The 26,669-nt window shown below is 37.4% G+C and overlaps 1 protein-coding gene across 1 annotated transcript; it reads right to left on the bottom strand.

The window, feature by feature from the left end:
* Positions 1–5,446: 5,446 nt before the first annotated feature.
* LOC140230141 (carbohydrate sulfotransferase 15-like) lies at positions 5,447–24,966 on the bottom strand. The gene is made up of 7 exons (XM_072310334.1): positions 24,823–24,966; positions 24,139–24,379; positions 12,866–13,010; positions 11,755–11,896; positions 10,120–10,264; positions 9,260–9,357; positions 5,447–5,527 (listed from the first exon to the last, which is right to left on the bottom strand). Exons 1-7 carry the CDS (start codon positions 24,964–24,966, stop codon positions 5,447–5,449), a joined length of 996 nt encoding a protein of 331 aa, XP_072166435.1.
* Positions 24,967–26,669: the final 1,703 nt, after the last annotated feature.

A 26,669-nucleotide genomic window follows, 5' to 3' on the forward strand; every position in this document is an offset into this window, starting at 1 on the left:
TGCTGTAGGGACTCTTTGTTTTTCATCGTGTTTGATTTAAAGGTAGACGATTTGCAGCAGTAAGGCCACACATACAGAGCATCACCACTGTTTTGAATTCAAAAGTTGTCACAGGACATACAAGTGTAGGATTGTTCTCTTTGTCGCAAAAGTGTCATCGTAAATGTTATTTGGGCAACAGGAAGACAGTGCTTAATTGACACGGGGCCGATGCCCGTAAACATTGGAAGTTTTGTTTTTCTTTTTCTGTAGCATCTCTTCTTCTTTGTTTTGCTCTTTCCGAATCATTCTCTGAGATCTTTCCGATACCTCATATGTTAACAAAGCAGGCACGACAAGCCTTTCATATTTTATATACAGTTTGTAAGCACACTTAAAAATATGAAGTCAAGCACTTGATTATGGTGTCGCCTATGTCTTTGTTATGTATTATTATGAAGTGCAATTTGTGTGGCTCACATTCGATACTACATGTACATGTATTTCCTATTTTTGTTGTCATAATTTTTTGATGAAAAAGTGATGAAATGATGATCTAAAAAAAAAAGAAATACAAGACGTTATTTACTTGTGAAAAACATTGTGCAATTGTCAACTCGAAATGTATAAATGTGTTACCTGTTGCCTTATATGACATTCAAGTTATTTTATTATGTATTCCTTCTTTGTATGTTGATGGTGCGTTTGGGACTGTTTATATGCATATCAGTAGTGGTACTTCAAAGTGCAGAAAATTAATTAATGATAAAAAGGTTTAACAAAAAAGAAGAAAAATCCAATCGTGGCGCTTGTCTTTGTGAGGATTAGATACAAATATATCCAATCCCAACATGGACTGTTGGTTATAGTTCGGTTAGACAATTAACTTGACGTCAAATGGATCTTGCTTGACGTATTTATGTACTTCTTGTTCAAACAAAGAATAGAACTGCATAGAACAGGTGACCAGAATATAGAATTTAGGAAGCTTTCATTTTATCTTTTTGCATTGAAAGTATTTCTATTATGAGCAAATTCTTTCTGTTTATACATTGCTGATTTGGTGCACACATTTTGTGGTATATTTGGAAAATCGTCACTCTTCAAAGTGTAGCCATAGACTGTGTATGGGGGGGGGGGGGGCAAGGGGAGGTGTGCGAGAGGACTATCCCCACCCATTCGAGGGAGTTTTTGCATTTTTATAATTGAAATTGAAATGTCTCGTGTACGCGTATATAATTACTTGATGGAATATTTTGGAAATTGTCAAAAATTGTACTGAATCTGCTATAGAGGGTAACTGAGATAGGAACGGCTTATTAAAAGGGGATATTCCCCTTTGGATTTTTGGAATTGAAATGACAAGTGTTGTGCACTGTCTTGAAGAAATATTCAGAATTTTGTTAGTCTGAAAAGTGTGGGAAGGGATATCCCCTTCCCAAGCAAGAGAGACTTTCCATTTTCAGAATTGACTTTCTACACGATCTGGTGCACACTTTGGGTGAAGTTTTTGGACAATATAATTTTACTTTAGAGATAGACACGCAACTGAACTTTCTTTTTGCCTTCCAAATCATAGGGGGGGGGGGGGTGACCACCTTCCTCGCTCGCCCTTCCCCCTGGCTACGCCGTTGCTTAAAAGCCAACACCCAAAAACAAACAAACAAACAAACAAACAAACAAAACACCCAGTAGAATACCTTCCAAACAATAATAACGCAGAAGCAGCAGTAGAACGATGTAATCACTAATTTCATAAAATACTAGTACTCACAAGAGGCATTATATCAAACAGTAATTCAAAAACTATTAGTAAAAATTGAAATGTGACTTGAGCGACAAAGCAGGACAAGTGATTATTGCTCTGAAAAGTTACGTTTAATATTTCAGCATTTGGTTAATTGTATATAAGGACAATGAACCGCACGATGTGCTGAACAGAATTGCTCGAAATCTCTTACTAAAAGAAAGAAACAGCAACAATTATATAAAACGGACTTATATTGTTATGCTATGAATCAAATCTGAGAAACATTTGATATCAAGAACAATAGTAGAAATAGACACTTCAAGGGACAGTGGGAACAGGGAGGTGTTACAGAGATGGAGTGGCAACTCTTCGTAATTCATGCAAACACACGTTTGGGTTCAAGGCGTTACAATGGGATGTCTAGCATTCCATTAAGCTTTGAAGTCATGCTCGGCGCCGCTCTGGTTTGCAAGACGAAGTTGGGAGACGAAGAACGCATTTCACCTTTCGTTGAATTACAAGTTCTATTTCACCGTAAAATTTTAAATGAAATAGAAATGTCTACTCGAATTGATTTAGAATAGTTTAGGACAGAATTCAATATTATAAACATGTATTTCTAGTTTCTTCGTAATGCGCAAATCAAAATGAAATGAAAATTAGGCCCTCTTAAAAACCTAATATTTTTCTATAATGCGCATATTTGTGCATGTTAGTTTTTTAATCTTTTAATCTGGGATATTTTGATCTTTCAAATACAGTACTCCGCTAAAGCGTATTCCAGCGTGCTTTTAAACTATTTGCTGTTAAAATTGTTAGTTTTACACTGCATTTTGGTTCGCTGCTCCAATTCAAGTTACACAAATTCATTGTTGCCATCACATTGAAAGAGAGAGCGAATTGCAGTAGGGGCAAGTATTTCTAGATGTGAGAGCGCTAGTCCCGATTATTGATGCTCTCTTTTGTCAAAGCACATAGGTAACACCTGTAGTTGAACGCATAACTTCTCGGCGGCGCCGCGCATGACTTCAAAGGAGAGCAGTAGTTGTCTCTCCTTCTCTAGCACCTCCCTGGTGGGAACTAATCGAAGACCGCAATCCTCGCAATAGCATTAAAAGAGTCTTATTCTTGAATATAGAATGACGAGGAGTTAAGCAGATAATCGCTGATGAGAACACAAATCGGTGACGGGGCAGTACTGACAAGTGAAGAATCTGACAAAGAATATTATAAAATATAGATATATACGTATAATGATTTATAAGGCTGTAATGCACAGGTTTGCGTATAAAAACAGGCATTCATAATCCGTTATTTTTCATCTTCCAAAATGATTACATGTCACGTAAGGTGTAGGCAGAGCTTGATTCCCGCACTCCTCCCCCCCCCCCCAATGCAGTCAAAGTAATGAATGTCAAAGTAAGTACCGGTTAACAGAGGAGTTTCATTAGAGGACGGTTTATGATCACTGTACAGTTCTGGTTGAGGTGGGACTTAGCTTTTAATGTTTTGCGAGATATTCAGAAACCACTCTTAGATGTCAAAGAGCATACAATACATTCTAAGACAAATCAAAAGTTTATTAATTTTTATGAAAATCGGTTTTGAAATGACTGAGGTATCCAAAAACAAGGTGAAACAAAGAGATCCTTATAAAAGTCGTGGCCTGTCGCCTTTTCTTATTATTGTTTTTTTTTATATCTCGGCCATTTTGAAAACCAATTTTCATCAAATACACGCGTTGAATCCTTCTTAAAATTACAAATTGTACATGCTCTTTCATATTTCACAAGAGGTTTCTCATTATCTCACTAAGGAATGTTATAAACCTGATTCCTACCCTCAACCATGTACTGTACAATTCCTTTAAACCTTGAAATTTAGGAAGGTATACCAGTAATCACGAGTGAGACGGCTCTAACTTGCGAAGGGCACGTTGGGCATGTTGGGCGTAGCAATCTACACCGCATGGGTATCTCGTTATAATGAGGAGGTATTAATGGGTGAGGCTCGCCTATATCTTTGGTCTTAACGTGCTGCCTTGAACCACTGAAATTTTATCCCTTTATCTGATATCTTGTTTTATTATGTATAAACAAATTATATTAAAACCGTGTTTGGGTCGATAATTTACCTTCTGCAATCTTTTATGTGTATACACTGTATTGACTATTGGAAAATGAACAAACAGACAATACGAGGCTTCCAGAGTGTGAATGCAAAACATACGAATCATTCTGATTTCAAAGCAAATAAGACCTCAACATCGGCCAACGACACAAAAGGAAATATTGAATGAAGATTACTGCACAGGCCATTGGGAGCATAATGGGAAACAGTGACGTCATCCCATCCTTTTTTTTTGCGTCATGCTGTGGTTACAGCAAGTAACAACTTCGTGACATAATAACGATCAAAAACTTTCAAAGTTTCCACAACTTTTTTTTTTTCTTTTTTTATTGATCCTCCACCATCATTTTTGTGATATTTTATTCATTTCATTTTTTGGTCAACTTTACAGGCATAATAGTGTTATTTACCATTTGCTAATGAAACAAAAATATACAAAATGTGAAAAATAGTTTTATCAAAAATGTTTCTAAACGAAACCGTGTACAGTTATGATTTATTGAGAAAAACAATTATGATAATCCTTATACTTTAGGCTCTATTGCAAATTTTTTACATGGTACGATGTTTCGTCATATACAACTGACCTACATAATAATTATATGCATCAAAATGTGATATCTCAAACATTTTCATTTTAAATCACCGCTCCTAAAGGTCAACTGTACCTTTAATATGGTGTAAGAATTGCACTTGCAGTTGTAGGGAGAGTTGCGAGAAAGCTGCAATTGGAGTCCCTCTATACAAAATAAAGGACTGTAGTCGCAATCAATCGCGAATCCCCCAAATCGCACGTCTTGCGATCATTTAAGTGAAAAAAAAAAATAAATGCACTTGATATTTGCAATCGATGTAAACTCGACTTTCTTGCCACGCCCCCACAATATAGTCCCTGTCTCTACAAGGGATTGTGCAACCTGGTTCATTAATGAACTCTTCACACACTCATTCAATCGATCATTATCAAACTATATAAACGACTACGGTTTACAGGTTACAGACAGAGTGGATTAATGGTTACAGCTCGTTATTCCGAAGGTTCGTTATTCCGAAGGCTCTTCAGTCCGAAGATTCGTTCATCTGAAGGTTCATTATTCCGAATTTCATTTTCGGAATAACAAATCTTCGGAATAACGAACCTTCGGAATAACGAACCCTTTTTCATTTTCGGATTAACGAACATGTAGGTACATGTACAGGGAATTTGTGTGATTCGGATTAACGAACCTTCGGAATAACGAATCTTCAAAATAGCGAACCTTCGGAATAACGAACAGCACCCGGATTAACAAACGATCCTACAAGAATTTGATCGCAAAAACGAGTTAACTCCAAGTCTTGTTTTGAGATACAGCGTATTTGCGACCGAACCTACTAGAAAATAAGAGAAAAAAGATATGAAAATATATGAATCACTTTTTTTTCATGATTACTTCAAGAGTATTTCCTGTTATGCAACAAGTAAGGTATCATTGGAAAGGATTTACGTTGAACTATCCGATAATGGACATCCTTAATGTGAAAAAAAAACAACTTTTAAAATGACGCTTAACCCGTTTTTCGATCAAACTCTTCATTATGTCGCCGTCAATCAAGCCAGAGGAACCGCTTGTCTTGAAGTAGAGTAGCCAATTCTTCGTTGTAGGGGCGGTAGAACTCACGCAGTATCTATAATGATGGCCATAAGAAAAATAAATGGATTTGATTAAGTAGAGCGATGAAGAAGATACATTGATATCTGATCTTTACAATAATGAAAGGATCAATCATCATGCACATTAATACAAATATAGGCATAGAACCGGCAAACATACAAAAGTAATGATTATTTTCTGTGCCAATCAAAGTCAAATTAACGTGCACAAACTTTACACACAAACCTATGGATAGGTAATGAATGAGGTACGCAGATGGTTTCTGCACGCATGATATACCTACCACAAAATAATACCGACATGAACGTAAGTGCATCATATTGATTCTTACAGAAGTGCCTTCAGTGTAAGTTGCTGAAATGAAAAGAAATCACAACTGCTATTTGAATAATGAAAATAATACGTGATAATAATCATTACAGCAATGCTAATGATATATACAAGGAAAATATTCAAATACGCATAACATGCATAATGCCCACCAGGATAAAATCGTTGCGCTTGGTCACATGGAAACGTTTGATTATAGTCTTGCTTTGAGAGCGTTCTGGTGTTAAAATCACAGTATTTTGTTTGTTTGTTTTTTGACAACTTGCCGCACATTCGGGTCTTATTTTTTGTTGTTATTTGTATTTTGCTTTGGTTTTTGGTCAAAATATTTACAATTGATGGCAACAGACTTGTGTTCGGCACGGACGCGAGCGTTCAGGGGTCCCCCTGTATACAATGTGTTGACATTGTGCAGTGGCGTATCTAGGGAAAACGGCGCCCGGGGCAAGCACGAAAATTGCGCCCCTAATTTCTGAAAAAGTGTTCAACCCCAACCCCATCCCGGTAGGGACTTTAAACAAAGTCCACATGATGCTTTTTCAAGCACTTAAAAGGGATCTTTTGAGGGTGATTTAAATGTAATGAATTTTGATAGATTTTGGCGAGAGAGCGCAGCGAGCGAGCCGAAAATTTTTGTATTTCAGCTTACAAAACGGCTTAGATAACGATTTATACCAACAAACTGAGGACTTGAAATAATACACTAAATTAGTACGAGCGAGTGAGCCGAAATTTGTATATTTCTGCGTCATCATTACGTTTTTTTCTTATCTTTTTGATTTTTTTTTTGCGCCCCTCCCCCGTATGTTCGAAACCGTTGGCGCCTTCTTTCGATCCAATTGGCGAACGCTTCAGAACGAATGAAATTGCAGCCGCTGCTACGTGAAACATTTTGCCTGCTAAATATAAAATGACATGTGTGAACACAATAGACACTGTCATTTTGTCATTATCACGTTTTGTTCTTACCTTCTTTTTTATATACATTTTGGCGAGCGAGTGCAGCAAGCGAAAATTTTTGTATTCAGCTCACAGAACACGGAATTTTTGTGTGAACACAATAAACATTGTCGTTTTGTCCGCGTCATCTTCATGTTTTGTTTTGTTTTTATCTTGTTTGATTTGGTTTTCTGCCCCCCCCCCCCCCACACACACACACACACCATTCTCCCTCCCCCCTTCCGGGCGAGTTTTTTTTTCCTTCTTCTTCTTCTGTTCTTTTTTTTTCTTCTTCTTCGTTTTTTTTTTTCGTTTTTTTGCGCCCCAAAGAGTGGCGCCCGGGGCACGTGCCCCCCTTGCCCCCCCCCCCAATACGCCACTGACATTGTGTTACATATTTGTGGTGTCATCCATCTTTTTTTATCAACTGGGCAACTGACTAAATTTCATTTTGATGGGAGATCAGTTGGAAATAGGCATAAGCTGTCATAAATGACCATCTTTCGGTGCTATAATAGAAATCTTTAGCCCTTTCTGTGCAAATGAGCATGTGCAGAAAAATTCACACACATAGCTATGGATAGGAATTAATATTATGTGTGGCATAATGGTTAAACGCTTTTGACACACATCTGAACATGGAGTCACTTATCACTGGAGGTGCATGTGTAATATCATCATACCACTTGAAAACCTCAGACGTGTATGAAGATTGTCCTGATGAGGGAAACATGAAAATAATTTCCAGAAATATTTATTTCAAGCAAAAAGGTGGATAGCCCTACCAGCACGGCTGATTTTCAAAGGGGTCCACTTGACATGCACAATAAAATTCACATAAAACAGCAACAGCAATATAGATATGCACAATAAAACTTATACACCATGGGTAAAAAACAAGTCATTGTAAAAGAAAGTGACTTACAGTCGACATAGTATGATACATTGATAATATAATTGCGATAACTATTCTGCCCTTTCTTTGGCAAAAGGAAGCAAGTGACAAAAGTGACATTTCTCGACTCAAAGAGCAAAATGTGTCTGTCATAATACTGACGTCAATGGACCATCATGATGTCTTATTTAACATATCTCTTAGTAGGATGAGTGTTTCTGCGTGAAATTTGGCCTGGAAGAAGAGCTCATCATGTGAATTATGAAAACATCAATAACTCAAATTCGGATAGTATGTCACTTGCTTCCTTATGCCAAAGTAGGGCAGTATTGTTCAGGCATTAATCACTAATAACAGTTAGACTCTCATGTTCTTTTTGGGAGACTGCAACGAGTCCCAAACATTCTGTTCTCTGTTCCTTGAAAAATTCAGCTGATGAAGGATCACATCTCTTTTGAGAGCCCTGACTGGTTTCAGATTCGCCAAAGACTATCACTTCAGATCTTGCTTATTGTATGTACTCATGGCTCTTGGTGATCAAGCCCTTGTACATGTCAGTACACACCCGTTATAACGAAATTCCGGTTACCAACGAAGTTAAAACTCAGACCCTAACATTATCCGCTCTATGTTTTTTTTTTTTTTTTATTTGTTCGGTTAACAAATTTTCGATTAACGAAAGAAAACTGCCGCTCCCAAGGACTTCGTTATAACGGAAGTCAACTGTAATCGAATCTAACAAACACGCTAATTACCTTCGCTGTTCTAAAGACAATTTTCTTGAGACACTCTTTAAATTCTTTTGCAAATCTCAACCTGTAAACATATAGAACACCATGACAAAAGACCGATTACTTGTAATTGATAGCGCTGTTCCCAAACTCTGAAATAAAATTATTCTTGTCTTCAGAAAGCAGGAAATCCTCGACCCTATATAGGTTACTGATATTTAAACTAAAAACATAAAAAACTTTCCATCATCGTAAAGCTTATTGTAAGCTCTTGCAGCGCAGAATAGGCTATGCACATGGATTTCGCAATTCATAAATTGATATAGGGCTCACACGGGTATATATTCCCCCTCAGAGACGTGTGTTAAAATAAAAAAAAAAAGAAGTAAAATAGCTGAGAGGAATGAGGAGTTTCATTTTCACTAACCTGTAAAAATGAGATAAATACCCTTTCATCCATCAAATTTCCAAGGGTTCGCAAAGCCAGACTACGAGTTATTTTCACTCAAGAAATCACCTATTTTCTGTAGTTTAATGTATCCAATCAAACATCGTCCCTTCAAATTCCATGAGAAAAGCTTTCATCTTCCAACCGAAATACAGTTTTTAGAGGAATTCATACTCAATATCTGCAGCTATTCAGTTTTTTTTTTCAAAACTGCATTTATGATTTTTAATTATGATTTTTTTTTTTAATTTATTGTAGTATCTTTGGTACGATTTTGTGATATTCCATTATACTTACAGGTGTCAGCCCTGTAATGCATCATCAGTCTGGAGTCTTATCCACTATACCACAGCGCCCTCACCATGCCACAAGATATTTTATACCATAATTGTCGTGATTTACCTGAGCCGTTTTCTTGAGCATGGGTTCTTTCCGTCGCCGGTTGACGTTTGCTGGGGCTTTCGTGCAAAAGCTTATTATTAACTCCTCTGGTAACTCTTCTGTTAAAGTATCAAAAGTCATGCAGAAAAAAAAAGAGCATAGAGGGTATCAGCGTAATGATTACCGATTACCATTGTGCTTGCAATTAATATCTTGCTTTCATGCTGTTAATAGACAATGAAAAAAACGTGGTTCGAACAATATTTGGACAGCTTACGGAATTTCACTTTTTTTTTTTTTAATTTAGCTATGACCCCATTAGCGACCACCCTGTTTTCATCGCCAGTGTTCTTGAGGAATTGAGTCATCGGTGCAGTTTAGATTTTACAGAGCGTAATACATTGTCCCACACGATATTGCTTTTTTTCGATCAAACTTGCATAGATAATGTTTTTAGATACTGTGTCACTATAAATGTCAAATTTTAACTCGGTGTCAACAAAGAAGTCGATTTACCTTAGATATTCAACGCCTATTCAAACCTCTTTCAAAGAAGTGTAGGCCCTATAATTTATACTGTTTAGTTGATACATATATTGAGTGATGGCTAAAAATATATCTGTATTTATTTCTTATTTCATCTATCTTATCATTCACATTGATTCAAAAGAACGAGCCCTTAAATGTCAAGACGCTTCAAAATATGATTGAGACAATGTACATTATTATTATCATCATATTTTTTTTTTGGGGGGGGGTGGGGCGGAGGGCTTTGTTATACAAATTCGATATGGGAATTCTTCGTAAATATAGGCAGATATCATGATTGTGACAAAAAGATCTTGTGTAATATTTTAAGTTGGCTCTTCTTCAGCACATACCTATTTCCAAGAACTGAAATATTGTTGGGAGCAGACCAGTGCAATTTGCGCTCCAGTCACGCAAACGCAGAACGAGGATCTGGTCACGTGGAAACACTTCCAGCCAATCAGAGAGAAGCACAGCGTACAGCCCCAATGTGACTCTCTGTATACACACGCAGTTAGAAATGAATTTTCTTCGTTTATTTCATTGAAAAATTATCAATCATGCTAAAAAAAAATACACGAAATCTACAAATATTTGTTTTTGAAAATGAGTATTATGTAAATCTTTGGTGAAGAAATCATGCTAATACTTTGTTTTAAAAACTATGGGGTTCAGGGACCAATAGGGCCCCGTCTTATAAACAGTTGCGATATAGAATCAAGTGTAAGTCCCATAAATCGCAACTTTGCGATTTATTTAAACTTCAAGTCCGCAATTAGTCGATCCTGACATAAAGATCATTAAATATCATTAGTTATATAGCAGGTATGGCTCTTAACCAAGAAATAAATTTAATAAGATAAATTCATACAGGTTGATCGGTTGATTTATTCAAACGATCCGCAGGTGAAACTTTTATGATAATCTTATAATTGGAATTGATATCAATATATATATATATATGTATATATATATATATATATATATATATATATATATATATGTATATATACATATATATATATATATATATATATATATATATATGTATATATACATATATATATATATATATATATATGAAGAGTTTGTTTGCAAAAACCGATAAGTCCATATTTGCCAAATGGAGATATTTGCGATTAAAGGTCAAGAAAAATAAAGAAAATAATAAGAAAAGTTTTGCTTCTTTTGACCATAACTTCAAAAATACACCTTTTTATGTAGCGACCAATATATCATTTAAAAGGTATTATTTTGTACTTTATGACAGAGATCATACTTCAAAATCTTCAAAAATGGACTTATCGGTTTTTGCAAACAAACCCTTCATATATATATATATATATATATATATATATATATATACACATATGTATGTATATACATATATATATGTGTGTGTGTGTGTGTGTATCAATATATAACATATTGTGTAAGGTGTTGTTTTCGCGAGGGTTAAATTTTCTCGAACTTCGCGAATCACAGTTGGATCGCGAATTTAACAAAACACGAAAATGTATCCATGCACTTTGTTTTATATATATATATATATATATATATATATATCAATATATATATATATACATATTATGTATGTATATATATATATATATATATATATACATATGTATGTATATATATATATATATATATATATATATATATGAAGAGTTTGTTTGCAAAAACCGATAAGTCCATTTTTGAAGATTTTGAATTAAGACCTCTGTCATAAAGTACAAAATAATACCTTTTAAATGATATATTGGTCACTACATATCTCCATTTGGCAAATATGGACTTATCGGTTTTTGCAAATAAACTCTTCATATATATATATATATATATATATATATATATAATAAAACCGCTCCCAATTCGGGTCACATCTATTTGATCAAAATTGAATAAACTAATTGCGACATTATTGTGTGTTAAGTCACAGACAGGCTTTGACCTGTTTAAAAAAAGAGAGCAAAAAGCCATCTTACCGCACCAGGAGACGGAATACACATTCTTGCCGACATCTCGCGAGTGCACGTCTGAAATTTTCGTATTGACTCTATGACAACTAGATGAAACTGAGTAGGGGAAACGGACGTTTTCCTGAAATACGTGTAGTCGGAATAGACCCTGGAGGTAAGCAAGCAAAAATATTCTCTCTTACAGGGATGGACGTATTAGTTTCAGCTGGGGTGGGGCGTTAGGTTTGAAACGTTTTTTGATGACGATTTTTTTTTAAAGATAATGAGAAAGAACATAAATATGATTAAAAGAGGTATTCAAAGTCTATTTTATGAAAATTGGAAAATTGTTTTTGAAATGGCTGAAATATCTAAAACAAAGCGATTCTTGAATGATGGGACCTACCTTTTATTACGATCGCTTTATTTTACTTTGTTTTGGATATCTCGGCCATTTAAAAAACGATTTTTATCAAACAAACTTTTGATTCCTCTGAGAATTGTATGCTTTTTAACATGTCATGCGGTGGTATCTCACAAAAATTTAAAAGCTGAATTCTTACTTTAACCAATACTAAACCATCCCTTTAATATACGATAATGACATGGGTGGACATATTTCATTAAGTGCAGTGTAATTCTTTTGTTAAACAGTAAGTCTCAAGAAGGAAGCAAACAAACAAAATAAAAAACTAAACAAATCTCGACATTTGCGTCCAATTAATCGAATAGCTTATAAACATTCACATTTGTTTTCTTTTTAAGTGGCAGTTTTGAAAAAATCAAATTGAATGTAAAGGAAGCAGATACTTTTCTTTTTCAGCCACAGTCAATTTCTGTCAACAGTAGGCCCTGTTAGGACCTACTTCAGAGAACAAAGACACATCATAACCACGGCAAACACCAATTTACTTATCGGTATTTGATTTCATTCTATAGTCCTACCCGCCTTAAGGTCCACCTGTCTACAACGGCCACCTGCCGTATTCGGCCACTAAATAATCTCCCTGTGGAAAAAAAAAAGCCCAACACGGTAAAGACCTGTGTAGAGCGACCAATTATCTACAACGGCCATTCTTTTCGCGTTTCCCTCATAGGTGGCCGCTGTAAACAGATTTAACTGTATCGCCAAACTTACCGTTCTGCCGGCTCTCGAAGCATGGCGATTAATTTGATCCCTGGATGGATCTCACGAAACACTTCCGGTAGTGCAGGGAACTGGTTTTCAGAGCTAATGTTGAAGAGACTCAATTGGTACCACATTGTGGATGCTGACGAGTCCCCTTTAATAGAAGATAGGACAAAAAGTAGTCACAGATACCTGCAATAATGTTATTAATGGCTCGAGATAATTTATCCTCACAAATAAGATAATGAAGATAATAAAAGTGGTAATCTCATCAATCAATAACACATTTCAAATATGCATACTCATATGACCTATCAGCATGGATGATATAGGGAAAATGTCATTACTATCAAATATTAAACATGCATTAAAAAGACTCGATTCACAGCATAGTTACGTTCCCGAAGCAGTGCAATGGTAGGACTCTGGGGGTGGGGAGGGGGGGGGGGGGGATTTTGAATGCGAAAGGCAATTGAATGCTTCAAGCAACACGCATCACAAAACAACCAACAAAACCACCAACACCAGCTCCAGCACCACCAACAACCACAGCAACAAAAGCCCGCCATGATATGTAGCTCACAATTTTTACTTCTAGACAAATTTCATAAGATATACTAATATTAGCCCGTAACTGATCGTCTCCAGTCTGCAGGTTAAAGCTACACTCCGGTTTGATGGGCTCACTTGCCTACGACCGACTGTGGTCATCACGGGGTCATCCCACTAGACCGACACCCACGAGTCATACAGCCCACGAGTTCGACATTGAAAACAGGCCCATGAGTCACACAGCTCACGAGTCATACAGCCAGTGAGTTCGACACTAGGCAAATAAAGCCCACGAGTTCGATAGATACAACACGGGACTTCATGTGTCGGTCTCGTGGGCATTCTTAGCTTTACTATTGTAGGTGTCGAACTAATGGGCTGTATGACTTCTGAGCTCTATGACTCATGGGCTGTATGACTTGTGAGCTGTATGACTCCTGGGCTGTAAGACTCGTGGGTGTCGGTCTCGAGACGTGCACCCGTCATCACTCCCCCTCCTCCTTAAAAAAAGGCATATATGCCAGTTCACAGATCCAATCTGAGCACGTACAGATAAAGGTCATTGCAGACCTTCTCTTGAAGTGGATTTGCAACTGAGGTAATCAAAACCTAGATAGAGCTTTATGATAACATGTGTTATAAATGAACCAGGTGCAGATTGGTATTTGCAGGTGACATGTAAATTACCACTTCCTGCATGGCTGTTTTCAATTGCTCTTCTTGAAGACTATTCCATGTTTTGCAAAGTCTGTGGTTGGAGAGGTCATTGCAGACTAGTGCTAACTGTGAACTGGCTTATTGATGCAGGAGATGGAGCACTCACTCCCTCATCCATATTAAATTATAGATTTTGCCATTCCATGAACTTGTCAGATTGAATATCCTCATCTTTATGTTTAAATATGTATCATATTGCATGCATTGTGTGTGGTTCTAATTTGGGGCAAAGAACATGCGTATGCTATCAGACATTCTGAAACATCTTTTTCTCAAACGATGGTTCATTTTTATATCAAAGGTGGGCATCTTGAAATTCAAAATGGCCGCCATACCAGAATGTATATTTTGACCCATATCTCATGTTGCAAGCAATAGGCCTACAGAACATTCACATTTCGGGCATAAACCGGGCTCATGATGTTGATCGTTCAGATGCACTTTTCCCCTTCCTGAAATTGTAGATCACTTTCGAGGCTGCTATCTTAACATTCAAAATGGCTGCTAATATTTCTGGTTTCAAGCAGCTTTTTCACATATCAATTTTATGATGGCGTACAGTGTACATTCTTAAAACACACACACACACACACACACACACACATACATAGGGCCTATACATTCTGTAATGATGGATTATTCGTATTGGCCGCCACTCTTGTAATTCAAGATGGAGTTCGACCATATTTGGTGCCTAAGATCTTTAACCTGCAAACCTAAGCATGCTGGAACACTCATATTATGTAAGTCAAATTGCGTAGGCGGGAGTGCTTCCTGTCCTGTAGGTACACTGCCATGTTGAAATGCAAAATGCCTGCGATGGGAAACATTCCTTCAATAGCATAGCGTTTTGGTAAAATTTGTGAATGGGAAATCATGTGATTCTGATGTCAAAACAAATGACTTTCAAAAGAACAATTTAATAACTGTGTCTCAGTGACTAAATGCCCCTTTTGGACAATTTGGCTGTAGAGTTTACAATATTAGTCCTATACTCTAAAAATTCATGGGATAGTCACTTAGATAATGTCTTTCAGGCTCATTCCTTGCATGTGTTTTTAAAGTCACAACAATACAGTCTTTAACCCGAACTAGGCCGGGCTATTCAGGTAGATGAAAGAGCCGGGGGGGGGGGGGGGCCTCCCAGGCCCCCCCTCCGGATCTCGGCCGTCGACCGCGCGATCGCGACGGAAATTGGCACACGCATTGCCTATGATGTAATCTAAAGTACTATGAACTTAATTTTGTCAAAAATTATCATTTACACTAAATTATGCTAATTTATGCATAATGATGCATGAAATCAGACAATTTGGTATAAATCACTAAATAAAGCTCAAAACAGGCACATTTTTTGTGTAAATATTCTTTTTAGTGTCCTTAGCAAATGTAGGAGAAAAAAACTGCGCAATTAGAAAAAATTTCCTAAGTATTTTATTGTTTTTTGAATTTCTTATGTATTTCTTTGTTTTTTCGACTTTATGTTTTTCATTGTTTTTTCGATGAAATTTGTCCGTGACATTGTTCCGAACAAGAAAATGCATTATTAATTGATTTTAATCAATAAAACCCCAAAATAATCATGCTTTTAGGAAATTTGCCTGGAAACACAGTTTGCATTGAAATTGTACACAAATTCACGTTTTTGAGCAATTTTTGGTCTGATATGCACGTGCATATTTATGCGCAACTTCGGAACCGCACACCCGGGCATCGCAAATTTGGTGTCAAAAGATGCGGGAGACTTGAAAGAAAAAAGTCATGAAACGTCGCGGCGATAGCTTCTCGCGATAGCGATACATCGCGCGAAACGTCGAGGGCCCCCCCCCCCCCCCGGCCTAGTTAGGGTTAAGGCTGTACACAGGGGAGAATTGGTTCTAAAATTCTTCCAGAAACAATAACTTTTGCATTTCTTGCTATATTTATGAGCATGATACTGAATTATGTGGCTGCCGTTGGTGTAGGAAGCTCAAAGCATTTGATTGAACGGTTTATGCATACCCTCTCGAAATAACAACAATGTATATCATGATTTCTCTGTAGTAGAGGCACACCTTTAGTTGTTATTGGTTTGTTTGTTGTTGTTGTTTTTTTTTTTTGCAACGAACTGCAGAACATAATCTCTCAATAATGTCAATTGTACTTTTATCATTTCCTTTTCCAGTGATGGAGCAGACACCATGCAATGCAGTGAGCAAAGCAAACTTACAAGATCCATCAGGAGAATTGAAATGTAGTGTCTATGTAGTAATCATCACTATCTCTGATTTTCCTTTTGCTCTTGAAGTAGCATATAATGCAATGGGATGATAAGGCTGTCTGCTTCCTCGTTGTGAGTAACGAGTAACAGCTCCCACGGCATCTTTGATGAACCCTTTGTTTCTTTTCTATCCGTGATGTGGTCTCTGTGTCAGATGGAATTGACTGCTCAGTATTTCAACTTTCAGGCTGGTTATTTGGCTCAGTTTTGAGGGTTTCTGAGGCATTCGTATGAAAAATAAACCTTTGTTGGTGAGAATAAGAAGAAGGCCATGAAATTATGAGATGAAGAGTGATTGTGGAATTACTTAGAAATATACCTTCCGATAATTGTATCGTTCAGCAATGACTGGATAATGACAGGTTTATCAGACTGTAGAACCAGTAGAAATGTTATGAGAAGTTGGTGATCCTCTAAAGCTGAATGACTTTGGATCCAATCTTACATGGTGTATCTTAACTGCACATGGTCATCCCACAAGACCGACATACAGTCAACGAGTTCGACATTGAAAACAGGTCCATGAGCCATACAGCTCACGAGTCATACAGCCCATGAGTTCGACACTAGGCAAATAAAGCCCATGAGTTCGACACTAGGTTAAAAACAGCCCACGAGTTCAACAGATACTTAATGTGTCGGTCTCGTGGGCCTTGTTCGCTTAGTGTCGAACTCATGGGCCGTATGACTCGTGAGCTCTATGACTCGTTGGCTGTATGACTCGTGGGTGTCGGTCTCGTGACGTGCACCCAATTGCACGAGCTCAGTGTCTGGCCTTTCTCATTCTATCCCAGAGATTAATGTATTTTGATTCTCTCAGACACAAATTCTTAGTAAAGAACATGAAAACTGTCCTTTTCATCCCTTTCTGGAATATCCCCCTTGAATGTTCCCGATACCTGATTGCCAAACACCACCTTCATCAGCTTCAAGGCAGTGACAATTTTTGAGATTACCCTCGTGTGATGGTCTTCTAAATTGTGGAGGAATTCTAATGCATGCGAAGCGTCACAGAACTGAGCTATTATTGCTCTTTTGTAGTTTCAGAATCATTGTCTGTACATCAGCATTAAGCATCTAGGAAATCTTAATGATTGAAGATGATTCACTCAAGGGCATCAGGAAAAAGCCTACTCATTCCCTATTCATTCTGTGTTATTCCAGAAATATATCTGGCAAACCTTATTTCAGTTTGTGACCAACAAACAAGCTTGTGAATGGGATGCCTGGTAGGGTGACCATGGCATTTCTTGGTATTGCGAGACTTTTCCTTGTTTGTCTTCATTCTCTCAAGGCAGCATCAAGTTTATGAAGATCACCTTCAATTGTATCAATGCTTGCTTTTGTACAAATATTTATTGACTGGGATTATTAAAATATAATAAATAACGAGGTTCCACGACGCAAAATAATGCGTAGCCTGAGAGGCAAACACAAACCGCTTTAGCGCGCAGTTCGCGAACCGCATATACCCGCCTGGCTGTGGGATGTAACGCTAACACGCTTGCCCACATGTATGGGACAGTGGGTATGCCCCTCCCCCCTACGCAGTTTTTGCCCCTCAGCATGGATTGATGACGTCATTGGAACCTCGTCCTTACATTTTGAATTTATGGCAGCCATATTGATTTGAGAGATGGCTGTCATTCTGCGTGACCTGGAAATGATTTCGATCTGACTAGGACAATTTTTGCAAATTCATCTAAGGCGCTCACCACATTACTGTATTACATGTATCTGTTGTCTATGGCGGCCATCTTGAATGTCAACATGGCCTATCTAATGATCCACAACCAGGAAACAGCTGTACTGGAACGCTGGACACCACTAGCATGTGCATCCTTGAAAATTTGATGCTTCTACAATAATTGCAATCTAAGGTATGGGTAAAAACGCTATGGCGGCCATTTTGAATTTCAAGATGGCAGCCTACAAACTGTACAAACAATCCACAATATCAGAAAAAGATATATCAGAGTGTCTGACATCACAACGATATATTATATTGCACGAAAATTGAAGTTTCTGCAATTCTCACTTTATGAGATATGGGTCAAGATATAGCTTGCTATGGCGGCCATTTTGAAATTCAAGATGGCAGCCTACAAATTGTATCAAAACAATCCACAATATTAGAAAAAAAAATATATCAGAGTGTCTGACATCACACCCATGCATTTTGCACAAAATTTGAAGCTTCTACAATGCTCACTTTATGAAATATGGATCAAAATACAGTTTGCTATGGCGGCCAATTTGAAATTCAAATGGCGGCTGAAGACGTGGTTGGAAAAAATGGAACCAAAATTTTTTGGATTCAGCACCCTCAAATTGACAAAGTTTGCCCCCCCTCAAAAAAAAAAAAAAAAAAAATCAATTTTAGCACAAAAATCTCACGGGATAACATAGTAGCCTCTACTAACTCGTTTCACTGTACGATCCAACTTTATTAGGTTCACCGGTGTAAGTTAATGGAATTCAATAAGTACTGCTTTGAACTGCACCACAACTCTTTTTAGATTTAAGTTCTTACTGAAGCGTTCTTTCTTTTGAACAGTTAGCCATGACTGATATAGTGTAGTAGCATGTATACTGCATGTGTGTGTGTGAGAGAGTGTGTATATAATATGCACGTTTTAATGTGATGATGTTTTATTTATTTACTTGATTTTACACAGAATCAGTTGTAAAATAATGTTGCTAGTGTAAAGTATATAGTATTTTCATGTGTAGGCAACCTAACACAAGCACAAGATGCTTTCCAGGCTGCCTGGCTGGCTCTCATTGTAAACGCTACTATCATAAATTTTGTGTTTTATTTTGCCGAAAAAATGGCCTAAACTGGCTTCAATCAATCAAAAAAAAAAAAAAAAATATCTCGCCCTGTCAGCTCGTGGGGTCAGCTGCTATGCCTTTCAAGTGGTCGTCAAGTCTCTCTTTATACTGAGGTCCTTACACTGCAAAAAGTCCGGTGTTAAGTATGAAACACCGAGCTGGTATTATTCGGTCCTCATTTGTGGTGTGAGATCAACACCTCCGGGTGTCACTTCAAAATATAGAATTGTTTTTTTGAATAGTTTCTTAGTTACCGTTTTTCTCGCTGATTTTGAACTTCAACAAGATGATCAAGAATTTTCCGATAAAAACACATTTACACCACAGTAACACCAGTTGGTGTGGTCTCCTATTGAAGCTGGGCGGGTGTTATACCATTGACATTAACACCAGCAATATCAAATCAACACCATCTTCTTTGATGTTGCCTCCCTATTCATCCTTTTCCTTCATTGGTTGCCCCCCTGATCCTCATGATCAGCACTGACCCTCCTCTGCATTTTGTCTGTCCGCTCTCCTCTGCCTTTTGTGTGTCCACCCTCCTGCTCTAATCCCCCTCTCATTACCTGTCGGGCTCCTTACCCGTGACCTCCCACCCTCTCCTTTGTTTTCTTTGTTCTGTGTACCCAGACTGTCCCTGTCTGTTCTTGTTGTGTGAAGTCCTTACATAATGTGATTGCTTTCCCTGCTTGTTTGTCATTTTGCCTCTGACCATTGACCTACTTGTAGGTCCATGCTCTGACGAAGATTCTGCTAGGATCGAAAGCTCAGGCCCCTTTTGACTCCATTCAACCTCCAGAATTATAGAGTTTACTCACCAGCAATAAGACTTCCAAGTTTATCCGTTGTAGAGATGCGCTGCGCAAGACGATCGAAATATTTCTTGAGATACGTGTCATAAGGAACCCTTCCAAGTTTCCCTGCGAGACAGGCAACGTTATGAAAAGATTTGGTTATAATATTTTATTGTCACATTATAATCATTAAAACATTTACATGCAAAGCGCAAAAAAAAAAAAATCTTATCTACCTCTTCTTACACTGCAGTGTAAACCCCCATGTTCCACACTATTCTGAAACTGCAACGCATTCATGCCTTCAGAAAACATTCTGTCTTTCACAGACATGTAACTTTTTAAAAGAAATGTAAATGCTTGATATGCAATAAGCAAAGTTGCAGAGAAAATCGGATGCTTTGCTATGATGTAAATTTCATGACAAAGTTATGGCTATTTCTCTTTCAAATTAAAGGGACATTCCAGACGATTTTCATAATTTCACATCATGTAGTACATAAATCGACAACTCTATGTATAGATTTGTGGAATTTATTGTGGTTCTTGAGCAGAGAAACAATACTTTGAAAAACCTTAAACAAATTACACTGAACAAGGATGATGGCATAGGAGGTTCACATATTTCAGAAATGTAGCAGTGTAATTCCATTACAATACCGCTTGCTTGCGAGTTCACCTGTGTATAATCTATGCATGCCTTCTTCTTTTGTTCTGCTTCCTTGAGCCCCAACTTATGCAGTCTTATGGTGACTCTGCCATGTCATCATCCTTGTTCATTGCAATTTGTTCTAAATTTTGAAAATATTCTTATTTTTCATCCCAATCATCACAAATTCTGAAACTCTGTCCTCTGTATAACTAATTTATAATTGTTCAAATGTAAAAATCTGAAAATTATCCGGAGGTCTCCTTTAACTGTACATGCGTGACTCTGCACACATAACAATGACAGGAACTTAAGAGTTTAAACGAAGAACCAAAAAGGAAACACCGCTTGAATTCAATCACCACATAATGCAAGCTACATAGTGAGAATTTCTGTTGGAGAACGGAATAGTGAGTAAAGCTTTCACCGTATCGATGGTAGAATTGGTGGTTTGGTTTTGTTGGGTTTGTGCGTTTGAGGAAAATATGCGGTATTGACGCAGCCTCGTCGACACCCTGTGAGCTCGTCGACTGAGTCGAACATGCCATAAACGCAGCATAGCATTTAAAGGACAAGTTCACCTTCATCACATGTGGATTGAGTGAATGCAGCAATATTAGTGGAACACATCAGTGAGAGTTTGGGGAAAATCCGACAATCTGTTCCAAAGTTAAGTATTTTTAAAGTTTCTGCGCAGTCCCTACTGGGTGAGAAGACTACTACAGTGTATGATGTCACATGCGTTCAACGATATAAGGAAAGTAAGAAGAGAATTTCACAAAACTTGACTTTTTGAATAAAGTGCAAATTTCTTCGACTTGTTACTTACGTATGTTAAGGGTAACATCATTCCCCCTGCCTTCTTAAAGAGAGAAGTCGAGTGTTCTTTTATTATGCGAGAAAAGTGAAATTGTGTTGAATTTTCTTTATTCTTTCATAATATCGTTGTACACATGTGACATCACAAGCTAGTAGTCTTCTCATCCAGCCGTGACCGAGCAGAAAGTTCAAAAATTCATAACCTTTGAACGGATTGTCCTCAAACTCTCACTAATGTGTTCTACGGGATTGCTGCTTCACTCATCCTACAATGTCATGTCTATGAAGGTGAACTTGTCCTTTAAGAGTAAAAGATCAGACAGTGTGAGGTAAAGAAGGTTGGTCCGATTGAATAGTTCCCTGCAAACCTGGCTGCCCACAACTAGTGAAGGCCGGCTGAAACATATATGTGACCGAGCATCACAAAACCAACAAAAAGTCGCACTGCAAGATTTTACGTGATGACCAAAAAAATATGAAACGGGTTAACCAAATCAATTTTTAGTTTTCCATGATATATGTATACAAATATATATATATATATATATATATATATATATATATATATTTTTTTTTTTTTTTTTTTGAAAGATAATTTTTCTTCTACATTATTTTTGAGTTTGGGATCATAAAATAAATGGGAAAGTGGGTTTTCAGCAGTTTTTCTAGAACCCTCTCTTGGTAGAGTAGAGTAATTAGGCATGTCTCAGAGGCCCTTTTTTTGCATTTCTTGAAAACTTTGCACACTCTTCACTTTCAACTCTAATAACTTTTGAAAGGAAAATGCTATACTGCTTGTAAGTTGACGGTAATCATGGACATAAAAAAAAAAAAACGAAGTTAAACAAAGCCATCCTAATTAAAGATTGGTCCCGCTTTTATGGTGGGTATCTCAGTCAGTCAAAAATCATTTTCATCAAATAAACGTTGAATTTCTCTTGGAATTATGTTCTTCAATAGTTCATGAGACGTTTCTAATTATCAAAAAAAAAAAAAAAAAAAATCATCGTCGAAAAACGTTGGAAACCCGAAGCCCCACCTAACCGAATCTGTACCATCCATTTAACATGCGTATTGACATTCAATAATAGGGATCTTTAGATTTTAGACGCGCGGACGTTCAAAAGGAAAAAACAAAACAAAACATGGTCTGAGAGTGCGCAGTAGCTTGACGTGTATACTGCGCAAGCTCAGACCATGTTTTTTCCCTTTGAACGTCCGCGCGTCTAAAATCTAAAGCTCCCTAATGTTAGACAAGACGTTATTAAAGCAATGAGGGTATATGTGCTCATAAAATCATAGGACTATATGCATCATTATCATTGCCATCGGAATCACTACTGCATTGTAAATGAAGCTTTTAACAACAGTGAGTGATGATTCGAATGACAAAGATAACCTTCATAATGGTTGTAGGGCCTACATGTACTCATATTTGGTAAAAACAACTCCAGACAGAAAAGTCGTGTGCGCAGGTCTATTGAGAATACAATACAAATGTGTGTACCATAAAAAGGCTTCGCGTCAAGCCTCAAGACTTCGAATTTAAAATAGAGAAATAGGTTAAGTCTCTGAGAAAAAACTGGCAGCCAAACCTAGCGATTAGCCAAAAATACCCCAACCTTTTTACAGATGCGACTTTTTTTTTTTTTTAAACATTGACTTGTGGTATAGTGTGAATATTCTTAACCGATCCAGTCATTGACAATTGCTTGAATAAACAAGTTTTGCTCTTTACGTACATACTTAAACGGGCGAAACAACTCCAGACAGAATATATTATAATATATTCTGTCTGGAGTTGTTTCGCCCGTTTAAGTATGTACGTAAAGAGCAAAACTTGTTTATTCAAGCAATTGTCAATGACTGGATCGGTTAAGAATATTCAATTTAAATATTCAATTCAAATATTTAATTGTGCTCATATATGTGTTTTGTATGTATACACATACAGTGTACATATATGTACACTGTATGTGTATACATACAAAACACATATATGAGCACAATTAAATATTTGGGAAAGTTAAGAAATGATCATTGCCAACTTCTGTAATCTGTAAGATTTTGTGTACGTGTCTTTTACACTGAATAATATTATGGTATTCTGATATAATGAGAAGTTTAAATACTTTCATATCACTTTATTTGTGTTCGAGTTAAGCGATGTTTAAGAAGTCAACTTTTTAAAATACACCAGTATTTTTTGCTTTCATCCTTACAAAAACAAATGAGTATAAAGTTTAATTTAAATGGATGTCATTGTGTTGGTTGAGGTGAGAATACAGCTTTTAACTTTGTGCGAGATATTCTAGAAAATATTTCATGAAATGTTACAGAGCACAAAACCCTAAGAGGAATTCATAGTTTATTTGATGAAAATCGGTTTTGAAATGGCAGAGATGTAAAGAAACAAAAACACTCCTAAAAAGGTGGGTCCCACCTTTTATCAGGACCGCTCTGTTTTGGTTTTCTCGGCCATTTCAAAACCAAATTTTCTTTTAATAAAATGTGAATTCTTCTTAGAACTGTACACTCTCTCATTATTTCATGAGAGGTTTATCATTATCTCACAAAATCATCATAAAAAAAATCGTTGGAAACCTGAAGTCCCATCTCAACTGAATCTGTACCATCCCTGACGCTGAAAACTTGCCTCCTCGACGGGATCGTCCCACTCTCCTTCTTGTCCACCAGTGTGGCTCCTTTAAGGTCCGCACTACCGATGGATGTCGTGTGATCTTTGCAAATAGGTCTGTCGTGCCGCACTTAGGCATACCCATGAGGTAGAAATAAGGGAGGCAGCGGAGCTCTGGTGCTGCCCCCGTCGTGACGTTGACAAACCAACAGGGACTCTTCGTGTGTTTACTAAACTCCAATGGTGTGCTGAGGAAAACCTGCCGCGGCAGAATAATGATCGAATTGTCATTATTAGGAAAAGCATTAAAATCAAGAGCGAGGATATCCACCTAAATTACGATAATGGTTTTATATAGCAACGTTAGTTATTTTGGAGAAGAGAAGAATTTGCAGACTGGATCAATTTATTAGTGGCGGATTCAGGGGGAGGGGGGTCGGTGCGCCCCCTGTTTTTTGTCAAAACAAAAGAAATAAAAAAAAAATGGGGAAGGGGCGCACGAAAAGCGCCTCCCCTTTACGGAATTCCTGGATCCGCCCTTGGGAGTTGGAAGACTTTAGACGGCTGTTATTGAGATAATCGCTTTCCTTCCGCAATGATCAGGCTTACTGAATGAATGCATCTAAAATGTAAATGATAGAGATATTAATATCAATAAATGTATATTTCATGTTCGAGCAATATATAAAAAATATCACCTACCTCCGGTGCGACGTTAAACAATTTCCTCGAAATATTCCTCTTAAGTATTTCCCTTCGTTTAAGCTTTGCAAATTCCCTTTCAGAAAAATATGTCACACTGACGAACTTTGTGGAAGAATTATTCATCACGACGTCTGGTGCCATATTGCTGCCTGGGTCTCCAGCTGTATTAGGTTTTTTAAACATTTGCGGTTGAGTGGATGAGTAGCTGAGATCTGCGCTTTGTTTCCGAGCCCATCATCTTCAGATTCAATTCCGTTCGGAAAACTCTTTTGATCTGGTAGCTGTTGGTTTCGTTTATGTGCGTAGGAGTATCGGGGCCATTATCATCACTGCGCGATACTTTTACTCCGGACTCGTCGCTGATGGCGCCAATGTTCGTTACATTTTCCCAAAACGACGAGGGAAAGAGGACTGCGGAAGATTCGGATTCTGCCTGATCCGAGTATTCCGAGTCGTCGCCTGTTTGAATCCATCTCTCTACAGAAGTTGCGTCGATCCATTCGGATGCCTGAAATTCGTCGCGAGAACTCGGATAAAATGAAAACAAATCCTCAGGAGCCGAGTCGTCGGTAAGAGCCGGATAACCATGGTGGCGCCATGTAGTAATGTCTTGTCGTGCTAGCTGCTCAAAACGACTAATTCCCCCTCCTCGAAGACTCGCAGCAACTTCACTGCCACTCGGAAAATATGTTTCTTTGTCACTTCTGTAGGAACCAAACCCAATATCGCTGCTACCCACTGAGTCTAAATCCGAAGTATCCAAAGACGGGGCTTGCCCGGATTTGAGCCGCAGGGTCTTAGTGTGTCCACGCCTTCCAACGAATAGACCTGGTTCTAATGGGGTTGGAGTATTTATAGTAATAGTAAGCCGGCTTGTGAGAAGGATGAAAGCAGTCGCTAGCACGAACACGGCAAACCCCACTTTTACCTGCGCAAAGATGTGTGAGATGATATAGGCCTGCTGGATTACATCTTCGAACTTTTCAAAATTTTGTAAAGCTTATTGTTGTACAAGCCCGTTTAGGGATGTCTTCGTCAAACATGAACACAATCGCAGTCATGTGACGATAAAATGATATACTGCTCAGCAATACAACACTGACTACCTAAACTTATAACTTTCGACCCAAGTCCATAATTATGATTCAACGAATGACGCAAGTCTCCATAAGCTGATAGTAATAAAAGTTAATAATAAGTTACAAGTTCTCCACAATTAATGTAAATGTTAATTGTCATAATAATATATGTTCTAATTTGTACATACAATGTTGCCTTCCCATCACAGTTAAATAAAATATCGTTGGACAAATAAAACAGATTTTTTTTTTTTTTTTTTTTTTTTAAGTTTACTCGAAATGGTCTTCCATGGACTTGGGTCGTTCTTATATTCAGATAATCAATTAAAAGGAAGGACAAGGAAGAGAAATATTTTGGTAAAGCTTGGAATGTTGTATTATGATCTTGTGTATATGTACCGGAAAAAGAAACAATGACATTCAGCATTCAAATCTTAGCACATAAGTATCCCCACATACAAGTAGTCACCACAATATCCATGTGCATTATTACTTAGTAACCTGTTTAACCTACCCTCAGAATAACGTACACTTGAAGTATCATCTAACTGATACATTGCTACACAGTCGTTCATGCATAAAGCAGTCGCACAACCTGACTAGTGCATTACTGCATGCCCTTGCATTGTGTAACATCCTAATTACTATAAACACACCAGTCGTTACATGCATACATGTGACACTCACATTGTTCAACTCAGCCTGAACACGGATGCACAGCATAACTGTTCTAAACTCTACAGGAACCTTTGACCTCAGCTAGAA

The sequence above is a fragment of the Diadema setosum genome, chromosome 6 (genome assembly GCF_964275005.1).
Source record: "Diadema setosum chromosome 6, eeDiaSeto1, whole genome shotgun sequence".
Taxonomy (NCBI): Eukaryota; Metazoa; Echinodermata; class Echinoidea; order Diadematoida; family Diadematidae; genus Diadema; species Diadema setosum.

Bases quoted from the DNA above. Each gene is read 5' to 3' on its own strand.
- LOC140230141 (XM_072310334.1), bottom strand. From the start codon at position 24,966: ATGGCACCAGACGTCGTGATGAATAATTCTTCCACAAAGTTCGTCAGT. The intron at 10,265-11,754 runs GTAAGATGGCTT...GTGTGTATACAG, and splicing joins GTATTCCGTCTCCTGGTGCG to AGAGTCACATTGGGGCTGTA. The intron at 5,528-9,259 runs GTAAATCACGAC...CCATCATTATAG, and splicing joins TGCTCAAGAAAACGGCTCAG to ATACTGCGTGAGTTCTACCG.